Below are 21,274 nucleotides of genomic sequence, written 5' to 3' on the forward strand. Positions count from 1 at the left end.
TTTTTCAATGAAAATCTATCTCCCTCTCTTCTTTCCATTGGCGTAATGCATAGACCCGAGGCCCCTGGTTAAAGCTCTGTCTACAATATAAAACTAGTTTGACAAAAAAAGTTTGATGTGCTAAAATATGGTAGTGATATTTCCAAATATGGTATCATCATCATCATGTCCATGGCCACATAACATTTTTTGTCACATATAAAGTTTGATAGTGTAGACAGAGCTTAAGTAATAAATTGCGGAATATACAGTAGGCTACAAAAATATATTCATTAATTCATCTAAATGTCTTACTCATTAGGGTATTGAAAGCCAAGTTTCTCCAGAAGACCCATACAGGCAACACCTATAGCACCAACAAAAATTGCAATTCCAAAGAAACGATGTACGACTAAATATGATTTACGTAAGGATTCACTCGCTTTTGGGAAGAAGAAGAAGAGGAAGCCAAAAAGAAGCTGAAAAAGAAATATATAGTATAAGAAAATTGTTTTAAAAAATAGCAAAATATTGATATGTTGCATATTGAACGCGATGTATGAAGAAATCGCAACTTAGGTAAATTAAAATTGAGTTACTCACCATTTAAATTAATTAAATGGATTTAAAAGGAAAAATTAAAGAGAATTCAGTGAATTAATTATAAGGTAAGCTTATTATTATGAGATTAGAGCCTTAATTCGCTATCACACATTTGGAAATTAATTGGGCTGGTCAATGTGTCTGATTTTCTGGCGAGTCTGGTATTTTCATTCATCAACATTTTTATTCCGACATCAAAATAAAACATATACAAATACAATAAGCTTTAAATAAACAATAAATTTTAGGATAGAATTGTTTTGTTTTTCCATTAATGTTTTATCTTTGTATGAGACAAGTACTTATCTTATGATAACCATGATAAAATGGAATACAAGAAAAGTTCTTCAAACATGTAACTCGAACAAAATTGAACAAATATTTATGTACATTTAAAATATACTTTTAATTTGGAAAAAGTAATAAAGTCTCGTTTTGAGATTTATGGCTTTCAGAAAGATTAGGAGCCTCAACAGTAATTTATTTTAAATTAATTTATTTATTCTTTTTTTTTACTTTGATTGTATTTTCAGTAACGTAGTAATGCTTTTCAAAACGGTCCAGTTACAAGGTTTAAAAGTTAAAAAATAGCAATATATAACATATATACAGTAAAATAAAATCATACATAATTTGAAAGATATATACAGTACTATGTTGTACATTTGCTTAAATTTGTTTGTCGTGGAAGTATCAAATATTACCTGGCAAGTAAACAATGTGAAGACAACAATACCAGCCCAGCTATGTATGGAATACATGTTCGCTATACCATTAACGTTATGATTACGAAAGACTGCTTTGAGGCCGATACATGCACATATGAACCCAAAGATTTGAGTCAATAAGTGCATAGTCTTGATAACAACCTTACTCTCCTTGTTAAATACACGAAACACCATTATAGCTGTAAACAAGTTAAAAATAATTATTATTAACACTTGTCCCTCCATTGTCAAGCAAGTATCAATAAAAGAACAAAGAATCATCAATATATAAAGTAAGCCTATCAAAAATGTAAAATTAAAGCAAAGAGTTTAAGTTATCTTTATTTTGTTTTCACAAAAAAGTATAAAAACAAAATTGGTTGCTGGTTATAAAACAGAACAGAAAATTTTAAAAGTTCAAGGCATATAGAAAACTAATAATGCCATAGACTTTTTTACTCTCTAACAACTATTGAAAACCCCTTAATATTCATTAAGAGAAGTTTACTTTTTTATCCACTAGCAAACGTTTTCTAGTTCTAAAAACTAGCAAACTTTGAGCCCCGAGACTAGATGATAACAAATAACTATAACTATTTATGTTCTCTAAAACTATAAAAATATGTAAGTATTGTGCTGGCAGGTCTGTGGACCCTAAATTGCCAGTAAACTGAAGCAGTGATGTGAGTTCGGTTGGTCAGGGTTTATTAAGGTTTTTTTAAAAATTTGTTGTTTTTAGTTTCATGGTTAGTATTTTTAATGGTTTTCACAAGCGCCTTGAACAATTTGTCGATATGTGCGCTTTATGAAATTCTTATTTTATCTTATCTTATCTTGAAAAAAAAACAACTTATACCTTGACCATACATATAAACAAGGCCAATAACCATCAGTAACGGATGAAGGTTGAATTCTTGTGAAGATCCATCCCATGCAAAGCCACCAAGAATGTTACCGGTCCAGTAACCAAGTAAAACTAGCATCACCACGCCAACCACTTGAGCACATGTTACGCAGACAAACAAAAAGCTTGGCATTTTCAGTGATGATTTCTGGTGGAAAAAAGAAAAATTATATGATTATTTATTGAAGAAACAGGTGCAGAAAAAACGGAGCAATGTAATATTAACAGTCTGTCAAAAATAGATATCAGAAATTATTTAGGTCATAATTAGTAAGTAGGGGGAGCATGCACACCTAACGCTACCTCTGGAATGTTCCAACAGGACTCATTATTAATTTAGTTTTTGACCTGAAACAGGAATTCCTGTATATTTACCTGATCAAAATTATTGTTTGGATTAAACTCCAATGCCTAATTTAAACTGACACTGTACACAGATGTGTGGGTTAATTAAAACAAGACAGTTTTATACTGGTAGTACTTATATTCATGACAGTTCTTAATGAACTTTCGGCAAAACATTTCAAAGGTAAAAATGTACATTTTTAACATATCATTATCATAAAAATATTTTTTATAAAGCATACTTAAAAGAATAAAATTCCTATTATTATTATATACAACATATTGGTATGAATATTCTTAAATATTTTAATATTTAAATTTCCTTTTCTTAAATATTAAAATTGATTTTGTTTTAATACAGCATAATTTAGATTTCATTAATTATATGTATCTTTTAAAATAATTTCATACATAAATTTGCATTGATAAACTTTATTGTAATAAATAATATAATTATAAAGGAGTATAGAAGCACTTTAAATGTAAGTATTGTACACAATAGGGTTGTGAAACCCAATGCATAAATGCACTGTCAAATGTCATTTAAATTATTACTTAATAAAAGTTTATGGACACTCAAGTTTATTTTTTATCAAAGTCGGTATCCATCTCTAAGTGATTCTGGTAACTGTACTATATACTTCTATACTGTATCTATATTTCTTGCAGTATCATAGGCATATTCTGCCATACACTACAGTGTCACATGTTACATAACCATACCATATACAGGGATCACATGTGATACAAATGTGACGCTGTATTACAGAAATTGATTATGATACTAGACAGATAATGTCATACGTGGCGATACAGTACAGAGAATTGGATGCCGCCGCTGCAATGCATGTAAATAAACAATACCCTTTAAATTGTAATGTACTTTCGCTATTAACATAATAAGCCTAGAGCTTACGGTAGACGTCTCAGATTTGCGATTGCGTGTATCTCGTGGGATTACGCATACTTCAAAATCCTTACTACATTAAATATTCAACAAATGTAAGAGTCGGGTGGCATTCAATCAAATTGTTATCAATCAAATATTTTTGTAAATAACTAAAGCTCTGTCTACACTATCAAAACTATTTTGACAAAAAAAGTATGATTTTCTCAAATATGGTAGTGATATGTCCAAATATGGTTAGAGATATTGTCATGTCTATTATATATGGGCACATCACATAAAGTTTGATAGTCAAGACAGAGCTTAATACAAAATACATTTCCTTATCAATAATTATTTAGTTTTTGTTAACAATTAAGTAAAAAAAAAAAACACAATTTTAGCAATTTGACTTTCATTTGATTTTTAATTTCATTATGATTCTGCATGAAAACTTTCAATAAAATCAAGAGAAGAGAATATTTGTCTTTGGTAATTGTAAATTTCACGATTAACCTTTTGACGCGAGTGGGCGTAATCAATTGAACAATTAGATTGTCCAGTTTGATTATTACAGAGCTCCCTCATGTATACGAGCACAAGGGCTTGTAGACGGGAAATGTTAGGTGCATCAAAGACACAACATGTATTGATGAAAACATATTATAAAAAGAATTGGTTTCCATATGGTTATGATGCCTTGATATTATTCACTACAACAACAGCGCTGTCTTGTGTGAGGATTAAAGTATAAAACAAAATGTTTTGATAATGTACTGTTGATACTGATGATGATGATCGTAAAGAAGAATACTCTTGAAAATTATAATGAAAATGTAGTACAGTTTTAAAATAATATTAAAAATGAAAGTGATGAAAAAACTGTTCATGATGGGCGATGACAAATACTATTGACAATGTGATAATGCACTTGTCAATTGTATGACCCACTATACGACCCCCGGGAGTCATGTGCGTCATACTTTTGAATACCATGACGCACCCGTGCGTCAAAAAAGTGACTTACCTTTAGGTGACCATGACGCACCCATTTTGACGCACTGTGACCATGTTGTTTATGATATGGTGGGTGGTAAAGTGACGGACATTGACACACCTTGTTCATTGATATGACGTACCATCTAGGTTTTTTGACGCACCCCTGCGTCAGTAATTATTTGTAAATGACGCACCTCTCCCGGGGGTCATATAGTGGGTCATACAATTGACAAGTGCATAATGGTTTGTTGATAATAATGATGATGATTTGTTGGTAATAATGATGATGACTCGTTGATAATAATGATGATGATTTGTTGATAATAATGATGATGATCTTTTTTATTTTTTATTCTATTTTATTTTATTCAATTTCCAGGTAACATACAAAAATCATAAACAATGTTGATAATAATGATGATGGTTTGTTGATAATAATGATGATTTGTTAATAATAATGATGATGATTTGTTGATAATGATGATGATTTGTTGCTAATAATGGTGATGATTTGTTGATAATAGGGAAGTTTCGCAACCTTACGAATACGACAACGGATACGTCACACATTATTTTGTTAAACTTTTGAGCTGATCCCCATTTCATAGTCGTAAGCGTATTCGTGTTGACGAATATCACCAGTCATATTCGTAACTACAAAACGACATACGGTACATGATTGATGATTATAATATAACTATAGATTTATTGAAAGTAATTTACTAAAGTAATTTACTAAAATGCCAGGTCAATTTTGATAAATAGCAGTTTTTAAAGTCCTTACTCGCTTTGATGTTACGCTAGGCCTAGGCAGCCAAGCACACCAAGCAACATGTATCTGCGCTTTGCTCAAATTTACCGCAGTCATATTTTGGACGGCGCCCTCAATATTTCGTTGCCATGTGAGACAGATTTTTACTGGCTTACGAAAAACGAATACGTGTGCGTGACGTATTCGTTTTTGTTATCGCAAAACCTCTCTATTAATGATGATGGTTTGTTGATAATAATGATGATGACTTGTTGATAATAATGATGATTTGTTGCTAATAATGGTGATGATTTGTTGATAATAATGGTGATGATTTGTTGATAATAATGGTGATGATTTGTTGATAATAATGATGATGATTTGTTGCTAATAATGATGATGATTTGTTGCTAATAATGGTGATGATTTGTTGCTAATAATGGTGATGATTTGTTGATAATAATGATGATGATTTGTTGCTAATAATGGTGATGATTTGTTGATAATAATGATGATGATTTGTTGCTAATAATAATGATGATTTGTTGATAATAATGATGATGATTTGTTGCTAATAATGATGATGATTTTTTGATAATAATGATGATGGTTTGTTGATAATAATGAAGATGGAAAATGATGAAAATGGTGAAATTAATGATGAAGATGACAATACTGTTGATATTGATAAATCTGTTCTGTTATATTTCACAATGCATCAATAAAATTAATATCTAAATTATTATTATCATTAATTGGAAGAAACCAAATAAGCTCAAGAGAGCTATAGTTAAGCTTGGTTTCACCAGAACAAGATTAAATGATAGTGATGATTGTGATCAGATGTTAATGATGACAGCAAATAAAAGGAAATGAACAACATAATTAGCTCACCTGTTAGTGTTAGCAATAATGAATCCACAGATGTGTAGCGGTGATCGTATACTCTAGATATCTGCAAAGAGATGAACTATGCATTATGTATGTAAACACACAAGTATGTCAAATATATGCCGGTTGGATTATTCAAAATACTACCAGTGGTTTAAAGCCACTGAATAATATTATATTTATTAAAATGAATGTATTTTACATTTGATGGTAGGATTCTCTCTATTGAACGAATTTAGGATATAATTATGGTTAACATTGACCAGTATGTAAATGATAATGTATATGATATTCACTATTTACTGTTCATAGTGGTTAGCTACTGTACACGCTGTGCATCATACACATTTGTGTACTCGTTTTATAGGAAGGTGGTTGAATAAAGAAGTATTACAAATTACAGAAATTATTCCAAGTTGTTAAGAATAAGAATTTGGTGGACTTCACAATAAAAATAAAAATTTTGAATTCAGTTTTACTTCAAAAGATCAGCAGCAAAATAGATTAAAGAAAATATATACAAAACTACTACATTGATAAATGTAAGTTTAGCAGAAGTACATTGTGATAGAAACCAATTTATTATAATTTAAACAAACTAGCCTCAGTAAAGTTTAAATAGTTTGAGATTTTTCATTGTAAAGACTCTTTTCAATAAATATACTACTATATTTCTGAGTTTTCTTAATCAGATAATTTATGATTCCTACAAGACATGGATGGCATTATCAACTTTCAAGATTAATATTGAATATTAATCAAATGTATGCTTTATTAGACAACTCACAAAGAGCAAACATAACAAATACAAACAGAAGAGTAATGTATTTAAAAAAATATATTCAGACATGAACATCTCATAACTACTGTCTACAACATCATGGAGTAGTAATGCATCTCAATATTTATCAGCAAATGTTTTCATGGATTCTCTTTCTTCCCAGATGTGCTTTGTGGTGTGCGCATGATCAGTCCAAGCTTTCAAATACCCATTTTTTCCGTAAACTATAAGCTACCGCATGGTAACAGTGTTTCCTAATGCTTCCGTTCCCTTGAATATAACTTCCTAAAGAAGCGGCGTGAAAATCTTTATACAAACTGACTGAGTCTGATTTACAATGCTTTAAACAAAATCCTAAATTGTTTCAGAATCTTTATGTTGCATTAATAAATAAACCGCTTTTCCCATATTATTTTATAATGATTTATTCTGCTAAATTTTAAATAGATGCAGCCTAGTTATTCATGCAAAAATATTCAATGTATTAAGATGCAATTTAGTGACTTGTAATTCTATATTATGTTGTCCGAAGGCTGTTTTTAAGATGAAAGTAATGCTAAGGATCGTAGTATCAAATACAATGCATTCTCATATTGCTGTTTTGAAGTGATAGTGAAACTATAATAGTGGAATACTTGAATACAGTGAATTAAGAGGAAATAACAATTGATAACTGGAAACTGGATAAACACAGAACATAATGTGGACACATACTTTCAGAGACAATAAACCCAGACAACAATGCAAACGAACAATCAAACAAAATTACGTAGACGACATGAATTGAACTTAAATCGAAAAATAACGCGCTTACAATTTGTTTTATCTTAAGGTGTTTAAATACGTTATTATTCCAGAACCAACAACATATTCACAGGACATACTTTAAATGGATTGGTGAGCTCCATTCTTTAAGAATATGGGTGGGATATTTATTGTATTCTAAACTCAAATTGTACTCTAAATTGTTATTGTCATGACCTTATTTTCTTTTATATATATTTACAAATGCATTTCTTTTATTTTCGTTTTTGGGTCTTGCATGACAAGAAATTTCTTTTTGCAATATCCTCTATTAATGGTATCGTTGTATTGTTTCAATAATAATAATTTAATTAATGTTGAATGTGTATCCACAACCCAATTCATTAATTATTGAAATTCCATTCTTAAGTTTCCAGAAATCTAATATTACACTACTTTATCTGTTTCAAAGCAAATTTATTGTTTTAAATTCGAACCAACATTGGCACAAGAGCAGCACTGAGAGAAATTGATATTAAAATTCTATTCATTATCAATTTTTTTTCGGTTATATAACATTTTGGTTAAATGAATTAGGGATCTTTGATGCACCTAACATTTCCCGTCTACACATTAGTACAGTAATTGTTCCATTTTTAATTTCTTAAAATCTAATATTACACAACTTTATCTGCGTTTTAAAACAAATTTATTGCTTTAAATGGCTTCAAACCAACGTTGAAAAATGAGCAGTATTGAGAGAATTTGATTTTGGTTATATAACATTGTGGCTATTTGTTTACTTTAGTACAGTAATTACTGGTAGTAGTATTCTCAGTTGAATAGTACTTTAATACAGAATAAACACCTTCTAATCATAGCAAGCCAGCGTATTCATTCACTGTAAACCTTTCACTTACATACTGCTACATGCTGATGGATTCATATATTATGTATAGCTTCTTTTTTGTGTATAATAATAATAATCAATGCTTATTATTAAAGTCAATTTGTGTATCTTTATTAGGGATCACTTTGGCAGATCCATGATTTTGAAATAAGAGGGGAGGGGTGCCTAAAGGGATTAAGTAGTGAAATGAAGTGTTGAACTTAACTTGATGTCCTATCTTTTGCATTACAATTTGTGAAATGAGGGGGTCCAGGCCGGCTGGGTTGAATCTCCCCTGGACCAGGTCAAAATGATTCTACTGTACTACATAGTTTACTCATGGAGGTATAAAATCTAATTTTATACCTCCATGGGTTTACTGTTAAACTACTTATGTAATTACTTAGATTAGGTTTGTTGGTTTATCAAACTGTCTAAATTGACCTTTTTGTAGTAAAATATGTAGTTACTGCAGTAAAAATGTAAATGAATATATGTATAAGATAACAATTAAAATATATGAATGAATTATGTAAAGGAACCAATAAAATGTGAATATATTAGGATTAAAAAAATATTATTGCAGAAATCATCAAATAAAAAATAAATAAATAAAATGATGACAGATAAAAACAAATTAGCAAAGGCATAGTAATTTAAAACAAATATACTGCAGTATGATTGAAAAAATAAAGAAATGACAGAAATAAAATGAGATAAGATACATGACGTTCCAACATTATACATTAAAGGTCAAACACAGTTTACTATCAAGCCTCTGATAAGCTTTCATCAAGAATTCAAATAAATTATTTAAAATAATAATTAGGCTTTATAATGGATTTAATTACAGCCACTCACAAAAAGCTTACTGTAATATAATCATAAGCTCCTATTTCACAATTAGCATAATACTACAGTAAACCTTATATTTACAAGCTTATGTAGAATGAATCTTCTTGCCATATTATGCAGCAGTAGCAGCATAACCTTTGCTATGGCAACAGTACAAAGCCACCCTCATCGACAAACCATATGGTATCTATAGTACACCAATACAATTTCAAATGATAAATACTGTATAATTTTATTTGTTTCCATTTCAAAATTAAGTAGTAATATTATTTAGGTAAATATAATATCATTTTATTAAAATTAAAGTATAAATTAAATTGCCAGTTGTGCTTCTTGATGTCCAATGTAAATTTCCTTAAAGCTCTGTTTACACTATCAAACTTTATGGGACAAAAAATATGATGTGCCCATATATGGACATGATAATGTCATATAACTACCATATTTGGGAACATCACACTTTTTTTGACAACTAGCTTGATAGTGTAGACAGTACTTTACATTGGCAATATCGAACAGGGTATACATGTTGGTGATACCCTTAAACTTTAGCCTTGGTTGGTTGTCTGCATTTCCTCTTATAGTGATACGCTTTATTTTACTTGGAAAATAACGTTATCTTTAGAAAAGTATTCTAGTTAGTATTTCTTATTAATAATAGTTCTTATTATTTCCTTTAAAAACACAATTCTTTCCTGTTATTTCAGAGAGAGCCATAAAGAATAAATCCTAAAATCTATATATAGAAAACCATAGAGACATTATAGAGTATAGTTCACTAATATCTCTGAGAAAACCAAGCTATTTTATTTCCTGAACAGATAAATTCAATTTCTTTTATAGCGATATAAAATATTAGTGCCAAAATTATTATCGTAAAATTTTACAACAATGACTTTTATTGACACTACAGATATATAACGGAATTTATTGGTCAGACGTTTTGCCCTGCACTAACATTCTGTATCATGTATTAGAACCCATGACATCCACGTTATCTTCCTAACTTAATAAATATTGTTTCTAAAGCAACATTTAGGATAAAAATTAATTTTAATATTTGTAAAGCTTGTCTGAATTTTCTTAAACAGGGTCGGTTCTTATAAACCACTTTAATCTTTGTGTAGTTGCATAAAATTCATATTTAACACTAATAAATTATTATTTTTAGTGAGTACTTAAAACAATGAATAAAACAACAATAAAATAAGCACAGAAAAAAATGACAATGTTGTGGGTATCAGTGGCTGGATCTCAATGGAGATACAAAATGACAATGTTGTGGGTATCAGTGGCTGGATCTCAGTGGAGATACAAAATGACAATGTTGTGGGTATCAGTGGCTGGATCTCAGTGGAGATACAACATGACAATGCTGTGGGTATCAGTGGCTGGATCTCAATGGAGATACAAAATGACAATGTTGTGGGTATCAGTGGCTGGATCTCAGTGGAGATACATAATGACAATGTTGTGGGTATCAGTGGCTGGATCTCAGTGGAGATACAAAATGACAATGCTGTGGGTATCAGTGGCTGGATCTCAATGGAGATACAAAATGACAATGTTGTGGGTATCAGTGGCTGGATCTCAGTGGAGATACATAATGACAATGCTGTGGGTATCAGTGGCTGGATCTCAGTGGAGATACATAATGACAATGCTGTGGGTATCAGTGGCTGGATCTCAGTGGAGATACATAATGACAATGTTGTGGGTATCAGTAGCTGGATCTCAATGGAGATACAAAATGACAATGTTGTGGGTATCAGTGGCTGGATCTCAGTGGAGATACATAATGACAATGCTGTGGGTATCAGTGGCTGGATCTCAATGGAGATACATAATGACAATGCTGTGGGTATCAGTGGCTGGATCTCAATGGAGATACAAAATGACAATGCTGTGGGTATCAGTGGCTGGATCTCAATGGAGATACATAATGACAATGCTGTGGGTATCAGTGGCTGGATCTCAGTGGAGATACAATAAAAAATAAGCAAATCAAGCTACGGTAAATCAAAAAGTAAAACAGCCATTAAAATTAGCAGAGCTTTCGGGCAACACTAGCCCTTCATCAGTGCATTTATAATAATAAAATAGAGGCTAAATAAAAGAAATAAAGTGATTTAATTACTTGTAATAAGTATTTACCAATCTATATTACAATATGCACAGCCATGGCCAGCAAGCACACTCAGCAAACTACTATAAAAAATGGAATGCATGGATGGGTAAATCAATAAGTGTGCCTGGCTAGGAATCACGATTCAAGCAGGTCGTTTTACATTGAAAACAAAGTTACAAGTGCTGCAGTTAATAGCTACATTTCCTGTATACAAATATGGTAGTGATGTGCCCAAATATGGTAGTGATATGACATCATGTACATATAGGCACATCACATTTTGTTGTCACATAAAGTTTGATAGTGTAGACAGAGCTTTATTTTACTACCCAAATATGGCAGTGATGTGCCCAAATATGGTAGTTGATGTGCCTAAATATGTAGTGATGTGCCCAAATTTGGTAGTGATATGCCCAAATATGGTAGTGATATGACATCATCCTGTCGATATATGGCCACAGCACATTTTTTTGTCACATAAAGTTTGATAGTGTAGACAGTGCTTGAGAGAATTATTTAATCCATCCAACTGTTTCCAGCTGTTCACATATCCGTCACCCATTTTGAAAGTTATCTACCCAAGCAAAGCCACCCTTTCTCATCCTAGATATATTTGTAATGAGACATCATCAGAATACTTCAGTATTATTTATAGTGAATCAGCATTTATGCAAATATCATACCAGTAAATTTGCATTTCTATATAATTTTATGCAAAAAAGTATATTTGTCTGTTGTTTATTATGCCACTGGATAAATCTAATTCCGTACTTTTTAAATTGTGATTCTTGAAAAATTCATATGAATTAATTAGTAAGGTCTTAGTTAAAATGGATTCTAATCAAATGCAATTCAAGTTATTAAAGCTTATTAAATCTTATCAAAATAGGATGACCCTGAAATCACATCACAAACGTCTAACTGTTAATTATTTTAATATTAGTTCCATCTATATTAGACTTTATTATTATTTCCAATGTAATGCGTCCAATATTATCTCTCTTATTATTACACTGTACTAGTGTAATTTTCAATAGTATTAACTATTATTTTTATACTCAATTTTCAAAAAATGAATTTCTTGTAAACAATATAACATATTCAAGAACACACTGCTCTATATTATGAATATATTGGTTTTTTTTTAATCAAAAATAATTTAAATAATTCCTAAAATGTGTTTCACGTAGAAAATAGAATAATGAAAGTATAGAACACACATCTCTATAATAAAACTGCACCTAAATTCCTTGTTTTTTAAATAAAAAATAAATTTTTTAGATCGAATAATTCCTGAAATGTGTCTCACGTAATAGAAATAATTGAATGTTGCGAAGGCAAACAATATAGAACACATAGACTCTATAATAAATTTTACCTAAATTCCTTGTTTTTTAAGGCAAAATAAATTCTTTAGATCATGGTTTAGATCGAATAATTCCTGAAATGTGTTTCACATAGAAAATAGAATAATAATGAAATGATTGAATGTTGCGAAGGCAAACAACAGTAGATAATGGATTATTAATCACGCTGTGAAAGACATCAATTCAGAAGAACCTTGATAGAAATTGTCTGCAAGACGCACACAAAGGCAAGGTATACTCACAATTGCTGGATTCATCATTTTTAACACATAAATTACTTCAATAAGTGAATTAGAAATCATATTTGTTTTAGCTGTTTTTTATTTGAAGAAATTGAAGAGATAATAAAGAATAAATGCTATATTTTGTACGTTATGGGATGGTTGGTCAGGGATGGTTGAAAGATTTTATAAATGTTTGTTGAATTGAAAGGAATAATAAATGTTATATTTGATTATAAACAATAATATCATACCAGTAAATTAGCATGGTTATATTATTATGCAAATTTGACTGTTGTTGAATACGGTAATTTATTATGACACTGGATAAATCTAATTCCGTACTTTTTAAATAATGATTCTTCATAAATTCATTGGAATTAATTAGTTAAGTTCTTAGTTAAAATGGATTCTTATTAAAATGTAATTAAAGTTATTAAATCCTATCAAAACAGGATATTCTGAAACCACATCACAAACATGCAAATGTTAATTATTTTAATATTTATAAGTTCTATATTATCTTTGTTATTTCCAATTTGTAATGCGTCCAATAAAGAAGGAAAGTGTACATTATGTTGAAATGTTGAACAATAATGAAATTTATTTATACACATGAATATTTTCTTGGAAATAACAATGGCTACGATCTCTAAACCTAATTACAAATTAAAAAAAAAAGATTTGAATTACAAACAAAAATTGTAGAACTTTTCTACCGTAATTTCAAACTAATAAAAATGCTGAAATGTAACACGAGAGCAAATGTGAAGAACGGATCAAATGCTGAAACTAGAACCGTCTACTTTAAATACTTAAATGTAGAAATTTAAGCCAAAAAAATAACAAAAATATGTTTGATATTCTGAACATTTAGACTTAAGATTATCTTAAGGGATCACGTTAAAAATTGTTTTACTGCAGTTACTGCAGTAACTACATTTTTTACTGAAATACTGTAACATATGGTTCCATCTAGAAGTTTATGAGGCATGCGTATGACCGCATTACCCCAAAAATCTTGATAAATAAATTCATAAGCAGGTTACAATATTGTTTAAAGGTTTGCAATGATACGAATGTTAGGTTTGCCATACATAATACGTTTCCAAAAGGAAAAATAGAATGTTTGAGACGTTTCGTTAATGTTATGCAATAACCATGTTCTTGAGAATAAGCAAAAGGAAGTTACTGCATTACAACTGCAGTAGAATCATTTAGACATGAAACCTATGACTAAAGATGTGCTCAATCCAATCCTTCTTACAAGAACATTTCATTAAATTTATACTTTTGGGATTTGAGTATCCCGTCTTACGTAGTTATTTGTATTAATGTATGACAACATACGATAGATACATTACTTAAACAAAACAAAAATAACATAGCCAAGAAGAGTACTTGAAATCACCACTTGATTTTGTAATCATTTCCACTTAAAAGTCCCCTTAAAAAATGAATCAGCAAAATATTTTTCTCTTATTATCAACATTTACATATTTTCAAATTTATTTTTTAACACAATTAGCTTTAAAAATCCCCTGAAAAGAACACTATACAATCATTTTAATATTACAAAAACCAAAATTGTAAATTGAAAAAAAAAATCCTTTTTTTTGTGTTCATAGCCTCTATAGTTTATTTGTTGTATTTTTTTTACAGTTCCACCTGAAAATACCTTCTTTCTCAGTAGAAAGCAGGCCCTATTATCAAGGTGGCTACTGTATATCTTCAAGTTTGCGGTCTATATTTCAACCCCTATTTTTCAAGTTGGGACATCTGCCAAAACCAGTCCTTCAATTTCGAAAAATTAAATGAAACAAACGAAGGATCAATTGGTGATTGTTGTACTAAAATTATAAATGAATATACCGAACAAATCATTAAAAAAAAGTTTGGAAAAAGAATTATAGAAAAATGATGTGGATAAAAAACAAGGCCAACAGCCATAAGTTGCGTGCTAAAACGCATAGTGATACCGGACCGACAGACAGACCGACCGACCGACATAGTGAACTATAGAGTCGCGTCCACACGACTAAAAATGTAAACATTATAAAAACAATGAACAGTTGTTACACTCATAATGTACAAAAAATCCTAGAAAAAAAAGTCCAATCTAATCAACAGACATAGAACAAAGGTTATTTTGCGTTTGACATTGCTAATCCGAAAAAGACTTGATGATAAACAAAGAGGTCATTTCGATCACTCTACTGAACATGTATACACTACTGTATATCATAATTCCAGGTTAATTAATAATAACAATCTTAACAAGAGATGTCGATAAGTGATTCACTATCCATATGTTGCACAACATAGACCATTACTGTTATTACGACTGTTGCTAAATACTATCGTGAAAAACTAAAACCAGCTTAATTTTACTTAAATGGTACATTATTAACACCCACCTGTAGTGTGATTTGTACTCCCCGGTGATGGATCCGACGACACGTCAAAAATTAATGTATCAAGCCGGCAATGAAAATATCGTAATATCGTTATTTGGTCACACAATGCAGAAGCTTGCCCAATCTCTATAATTTATCTAACACACTCCTCTCAGACCGGCAAATTTATCACTAGCCAATCCAAAAGCTGCCTCACAGAAATCTATTTTCTTCACATCTGCGAAGAAAAGATCACTATGGCAACAGGAGAATGATGAGATCTAACAAACATATAATGAGCAAGTTGCTACTTAAAAGTGATTCGCTGATGTAATTGAGAATCACTCATGCATGTAGAATGAAATTTCCATAGCAACAATAATCCTTACAAGAGCAGAGTTAGAATCTGAATGGTAGGATTGTATGTACATATTCTTAATTAGTTAATATGAGACTGGTTGCCTCATTATGATATGCATGAGTGAGCATTACCATTATAGCGTAGTCATTTGTCCGATTAACTAGCTGATTAGCTCAAGTCAATGACTTTGACACAAATAATATTGGAAACATTATTTCTTATAATCAAATTTCACAATTGCATAACAAATCAAATTATTATCCATCATGACAGATAAAAATTGATTGAATAAAATAAAAAAAAGTAAATAAAATAAAATACATTTTTATTCAGTTTTCTCTACAGTACGGTAATTTCACTTTCACTTTTAGAATTTTGTATAGTATTGTTTTTCTAAAAAAACGACCATATTAGGTTTCTATTGCCAGGTTTTCCATTCAAATGTCATCAAGTTCTGTAAACATATGCCTTTCAAATCAAGTAGTGATGATATTAACAGTAATTCTATAATTACAAGTAACTTCTAATTCGCAATAAGACTACTACCGCAACCAAAGAGGTCACTGTACTGAACATACACTACTGTATAACAGTCACCTCTCACAATACCGGGCTGGCGGAATATGTCTGGTTTTCTGGAAAGTCTGGTGTTTGAAATGTGTTTTTATTGGTAAAAATTAATTTGGGACATTTTGGAACTCAAGAAAAGTCTGGTTTTGGGAGAGTTTCCGGTTTTAATAGAGTCCGTCCGATATTTGGAGAGTTGATTCTAACGAAGAACAATAATCTTAATGTTAAGTGATTCGCTGTCAATGTTTTGCACAAACTGCACCAAATAATGTTATTTATATTCAATGATTTTATTGAATCATACACCTACTGTATATATGGAAATAGACAATGAACTTTTTTTTTGTGGATAGTGTTTAAAAAATAATTATTGTGTACTCTTGGTATGTTCATTAGTACCTTAAATAGCTATGTAGCTCTGTCTACACTATCAAACTTTATGTGACAAAAAAACGTGATATGCCCATGGACATGATAATGTCATATAATTAATACCATATTTCGGTACATCACCATATTTGGGCACATCACAATTTTTTTTGTCAAACTAGTTTGATAGTGTAGACAGAGTTTTAGGTGTTACTTACTATCACTTAACATGATTTAGTATTGATTATTATAATATAGTAGCTAGGGCAACATCAATTTTTATTTCTCTTTTTACATGCAAACAACCAGAATCTTATAATCTCATTACAGCATTCTTTGTTGTTGCATTAGTCAATACAGTCAACTCTCCCAATACCGGACTCTCCGAAAACCAGAAACTCTCCCAATACCAGACTTTTTTTGAGGACCAAAAGGTCCCAAATTTATATTTACCATTAAAAACACATTCCGAATACCAGACTTTCCGGAAAACCAGACTTATTTGACCGGCCCAAAGGTGTCCGGTATTGGGAGAGTTGACTGTACACTAGATTAATAGCTTTAACTCATAGAGGTATAAAAACTCCATGCTTAAGTTAATTCTGTAATCTTAATGGATAGTCAAGTGTTTTCTGACGGCCGTTTGTGATAACCAGAAGGTAGTAAGAGCCACAACTATGAATATATAATTTTGGTATAAACGTCGTGAGGTGTTTTCCCGATTAATTGTACGATCAAAACGGTACTGGGTATGATCATGGAGAGTTATTTCTCCATGGTATGATCAACTATAGCGTTCATGTTCCCACCTAATCATCGATTCATAGAAGTACTGATGAAGAAGTCAATCTGTGGCAATTTTTGGAGTTTTTATATAATATTTTGTAGGTAATATTTTGCATGCCATTTCAATGATCAACTACATAATAGCAATTTATAGATTTGGCATTTTACAAACATTCCACAAACTTAATTATCAACATTTTTTGTTTCTATTCTTAAATAGAAATAAAAATGTTAATAATCAAAGTAATTTGCACATTATCAATCACTTTCACTTTAAATCACAAATTTCTTATTTTATCAAAATTATTGAAACATGTTATGAACTGTTCTCAATTATAAAAAAAAACACAATGCACAGTGGCGTAATGGCTGATCGCTCACTGGGGCCCCTGAGCTAAAGGGGCCACAGGGCATGAGCATTCCAATGCAACTACTCAGCATTGGAGGCCCCTTAGAAGTGCTAAACCAGTGGCCTTTGCCCCTGTGCGTTATTCTCCGGACAATGCATAGGGAATATATTTGACTAAGAATTGCCAATAATATAAGGATTGAAATAAAGGGACTCTCAACTCTAGAAGATATAGCCACCTTGATAATTAAGGGCCTGTTTCTACTAAGCAAGAAAATGCAGATTAAATATAGTATTTTGAAAGAATGGTGTTTTCTTACCACAAGAACAGGTCCCTATAAAAAGAACAGATTTTTTTATTTTTGTCTTGATCATAAAAACAGTTTCAGTGGAGCATTTCAGCTGCAATAAAATCTGTTTCGAAGAATAATGTTGTTCTTGGATTTTTCAACACTAGAAACAGGCCCTGGATGGATCTATAACAAACTATTTATTATTACTCATAATGTACTATAAAGTGCCATGGATGTTACCATGGTTGTTTGAAGTCGAGTGCAAAATTGCATTCAAGGGTATGCAAGAATAAACTGGTTGTAAAAGTCCCTGGACCAAACTTGCACAAAGAAGTTGGATTTTAAGAAAGTGTAAATTAGTGAAGCATGTTATGTCATGTCATTCAAAGCCTGTACACAAGCTACTAATCCATAAAGCAGTTACTTAATGTAAATTATGCTTACATAAACTTGATACCTCCATGAGCTCCTTAACAGGCATTATGAATAAGTATTGTAGTTTGGTAAATGAAATCATTCAACTATGAAGCCAGTACTTTATTGAAATACAGTACACATACCAGTGTACAGGTCTTTTCAGCCTTCAATCTGTATGGAATAATTTGTCCAGGAATGTATTTATTCTACAATAAACCAAGCTTATTATTAAGCATTTTACAGATTTATGTATATACACCACAGGTAAACGTGTTTATTATTTACTTTATATATTGTACCAAACCATTGATTACAGATTCCAGTGTATACTGGTAAATATTCTTTTACTGTTTACTATTATAATGGCATTTTTTCTGGTAAACTTGTTAGTGTTTATTATTTAGGATCGTATCAGAATCTTGTTAGTTACAGATTACATACTGGTAAATGTTTAAAGCTCTGTCTACATTATCAAACTTTATGTGACAACAACATGTGATGTGCCCATATATGGACATGATGATGTCATATCACTACCCTATTTGGCCACATCACACATTTTTTTGTCAAAGTACTTTAATAGAGTAGACAGCTAAAGTGTTTAAATATCTTTTAATCCAAAGCTCTGTCTACACTATCGAACTAGTTTGACAAAAAAAAGTGATGAGGCCAAATATGACATCATCATGCCCATATATGTGCACATCACATTTTGACATAAAGTTTGAGACTGTAGACAGAGCTTATACAGTCAACAACTAACAACTCTTATTTTTTTAGAATTTCTTATTCTAATGACAAAAAGCAAGGTTAGCATCTATGAGATTTTGTGTTGGATTATTATCGCCATGCATTGCTTGGTATTCATAACATGTTAGCATGCTATTTATAAGTGTTGAGAATGTGAATTATTTATTTTAAAAGGAACAAGTCTTCTTCATATTTAATTAGTCTGGGAACACTCAGACTAATGCGCTGTTTGCTCTTATCATTCTGCATGTTAGTTGGAATCATTTGAATTGACGTCATAGAAATCATTGATACAAATCACATGCTTGCCTAGATTGTACACAAACAAGCATTACTGTATAATTGGTGTTTAAATATACGGGCACCTTTCAATTCATGGCCGAGCGGTTAAGACAGTGGAACCGTAATTATTACCTAGCCATAACATTGGCAGGGGTTCGAGGCTCACTCACTCCATGGTTCTGGTGGTAGAACGAGTCTTCTCGGATAAGGACTTTAAACCGTAGGTCCAGTGTACACATCTAGCTTGTGTGCACTTTAAAGAACCTAGTACATCTTTCGAGACGAGTAGGGGGTTACCCCGGTGTATTAGTACATCACAGCCACTGATCACCAACTGGGCCCTCTGGGAGATCAGTCATTGACTGAAGAGGTCACCCAGTATAAATATATATTTCAATCAATCAATCTGATTGGTTAATCACCTGTCTATATTTATTGCCCGGCAACTATAATCCGGCTTAAATGTGCATGTCTATGTTTTATCCTCAATAACTATATACAGTATTCGTCCAGATCACCTTGAGCTATATTTTGAACCATGTCCTTCAGCCCAGTCAATATTTGTAATATGTTTTTAGTATTTTTCCTTTGTTAACATCTTTTAATCAGAAAACAATGATACATTACATTAATGTCAGGATTCTCAAAATTTATAAATCAATTCCAAAAATGAAGAGGTATCCAAATACAAAAAAAATTCCAATATATTGTATTGTACTTTATTAGTCCAATTGACAAAGTAGCATTTGATTGTTCTTGGGAGAACACAGAGTGTAACCTTTAGAAAAGCTACAATGTCAAGTTGGTCTACACAACACTTATATCTTTGCATTGATCATGACTGCACAAGTTACTGTAAATTATATCTCTAAAACTATCTCATAATTGCACGGTGAATTGTTACAGTATACTTTCTAGCTTTCTTACCACCTTAAGTTGGAGCATCTTGAGTTGGAGCATCTTGAGTTGGAGCATCTTGAGTTGGAGCATCTTGAGTTGGAGCATCTTGAGTTGGAGCATCTTGAGTTGGAGCATTATGAGTTGAAGCATCTTGAGTTGGAGCATCTTGAGTTGGAGCATTTTGTTTTGTCTCCTTAACTTGGTCTGAAGTCTTGAGTAGTCCATCTTCCTTACATTCACTAAGCTTCTGTTCCTTTTGTAGGTTTTCATCTCTTTTTTGGTATTCCTCCCTTCTTTTAAGATTCACCATATCTTTCTTCTTTGATTCATGACATACTGCAGAATCATTATCAACATCTATTTCAACTGTTCCTGTTGTTTTCCCAGCAATTCCAATATCATTTTTTGTTTTTTTATCTTTCTTTGTATTTGTAGGTTTTTCTACATGTTTTTTCACTAGTTTTTGTTTGTCATGGAACTGTCGTTTGCGATTTCTTCCAGACTGTTTTCGCTTCTGTTTATCAGTGTCTAACCATAATGCATCATAAACACCAGCAGCTTGGTATCTGAATTGAAAATTATAACATTTCAGGAAAAAATGGAAAACACCATTTTTTAAACATATGACATTAAAGATGTATTTTCCCCCAAAAACATTAAAAATGAAGATTAATAAAATCAGACTTTAAATAGGTCATTTTGCAGTTTTAATAAACTTATTCACTTCTGTATCAAAAAAAAAACCAAAAAA

The 21,274-nt window shown here is 31.1% G+C and overlaps 1 protein-coding gene across 8 annotated transcripts in view; it reads right to left on the minus strand.

Annotated features, from left to right (window-relative positions):
- LOC140039219 (transmembrane ascorbate-dependent reductase CYB561-like) overlaps positions 1-21,274 on the minus strand; it is a 58,714-nt gene that overhangs the window by 33,571 nt on the left and 3,869 nt on the right. For 2 of the 8 annotated variants that reach the window (XR_011842517.1, XM_072084838.1), the window contains exons 1-5: positions 15,468-15,766; positions 6,069-6,129; positions 2,146-2,341; positions 1,287-1,489; positions 295-458 (exon numbers count right to left, since the gene is read on the minus strand). Coding sequence is in view for 6 of the 8 variants with exons in the window: in XM_072084838.1 (XP_071940939.1) it covers positions 295-458; positions 1,287-1,489; positions 2,146-2,326 (548 nt within the window). In the remaining 2 variants the exon portion in view is untranslated. Of the gene's footprint in view, positions 1-294; positions 459-1,286; positions 1,490-2,145; positions 2,343-6,068; positions 6,130-15,467; positions 15,768-18,201; positions 18,525-18,618; positions 18,763-20,026; positions 21,090-21,274 lie in introns of those variants that run through there. The other 6 variants (XM_072084845.1, XM_072084859.1, XM_072084852.1 and 3 more) reach the window with 6 other exon arrangements.

The sequence above is a fragment of the Antedon mediterranea genome, chromosome 1, assembly GCF_964355755.1.
Source record: "Antedon mediterranea chromosome 1, ecAntMedi1.1, whole genome shotgun sequence".
NCBI classification, from domain to species: domain Eukaryota; kingdom Metazoa; phylum Echinodermata; class Crinoidea; order Comatulida; family Antedonidae; genus Antedon; species Antedon mediterranea.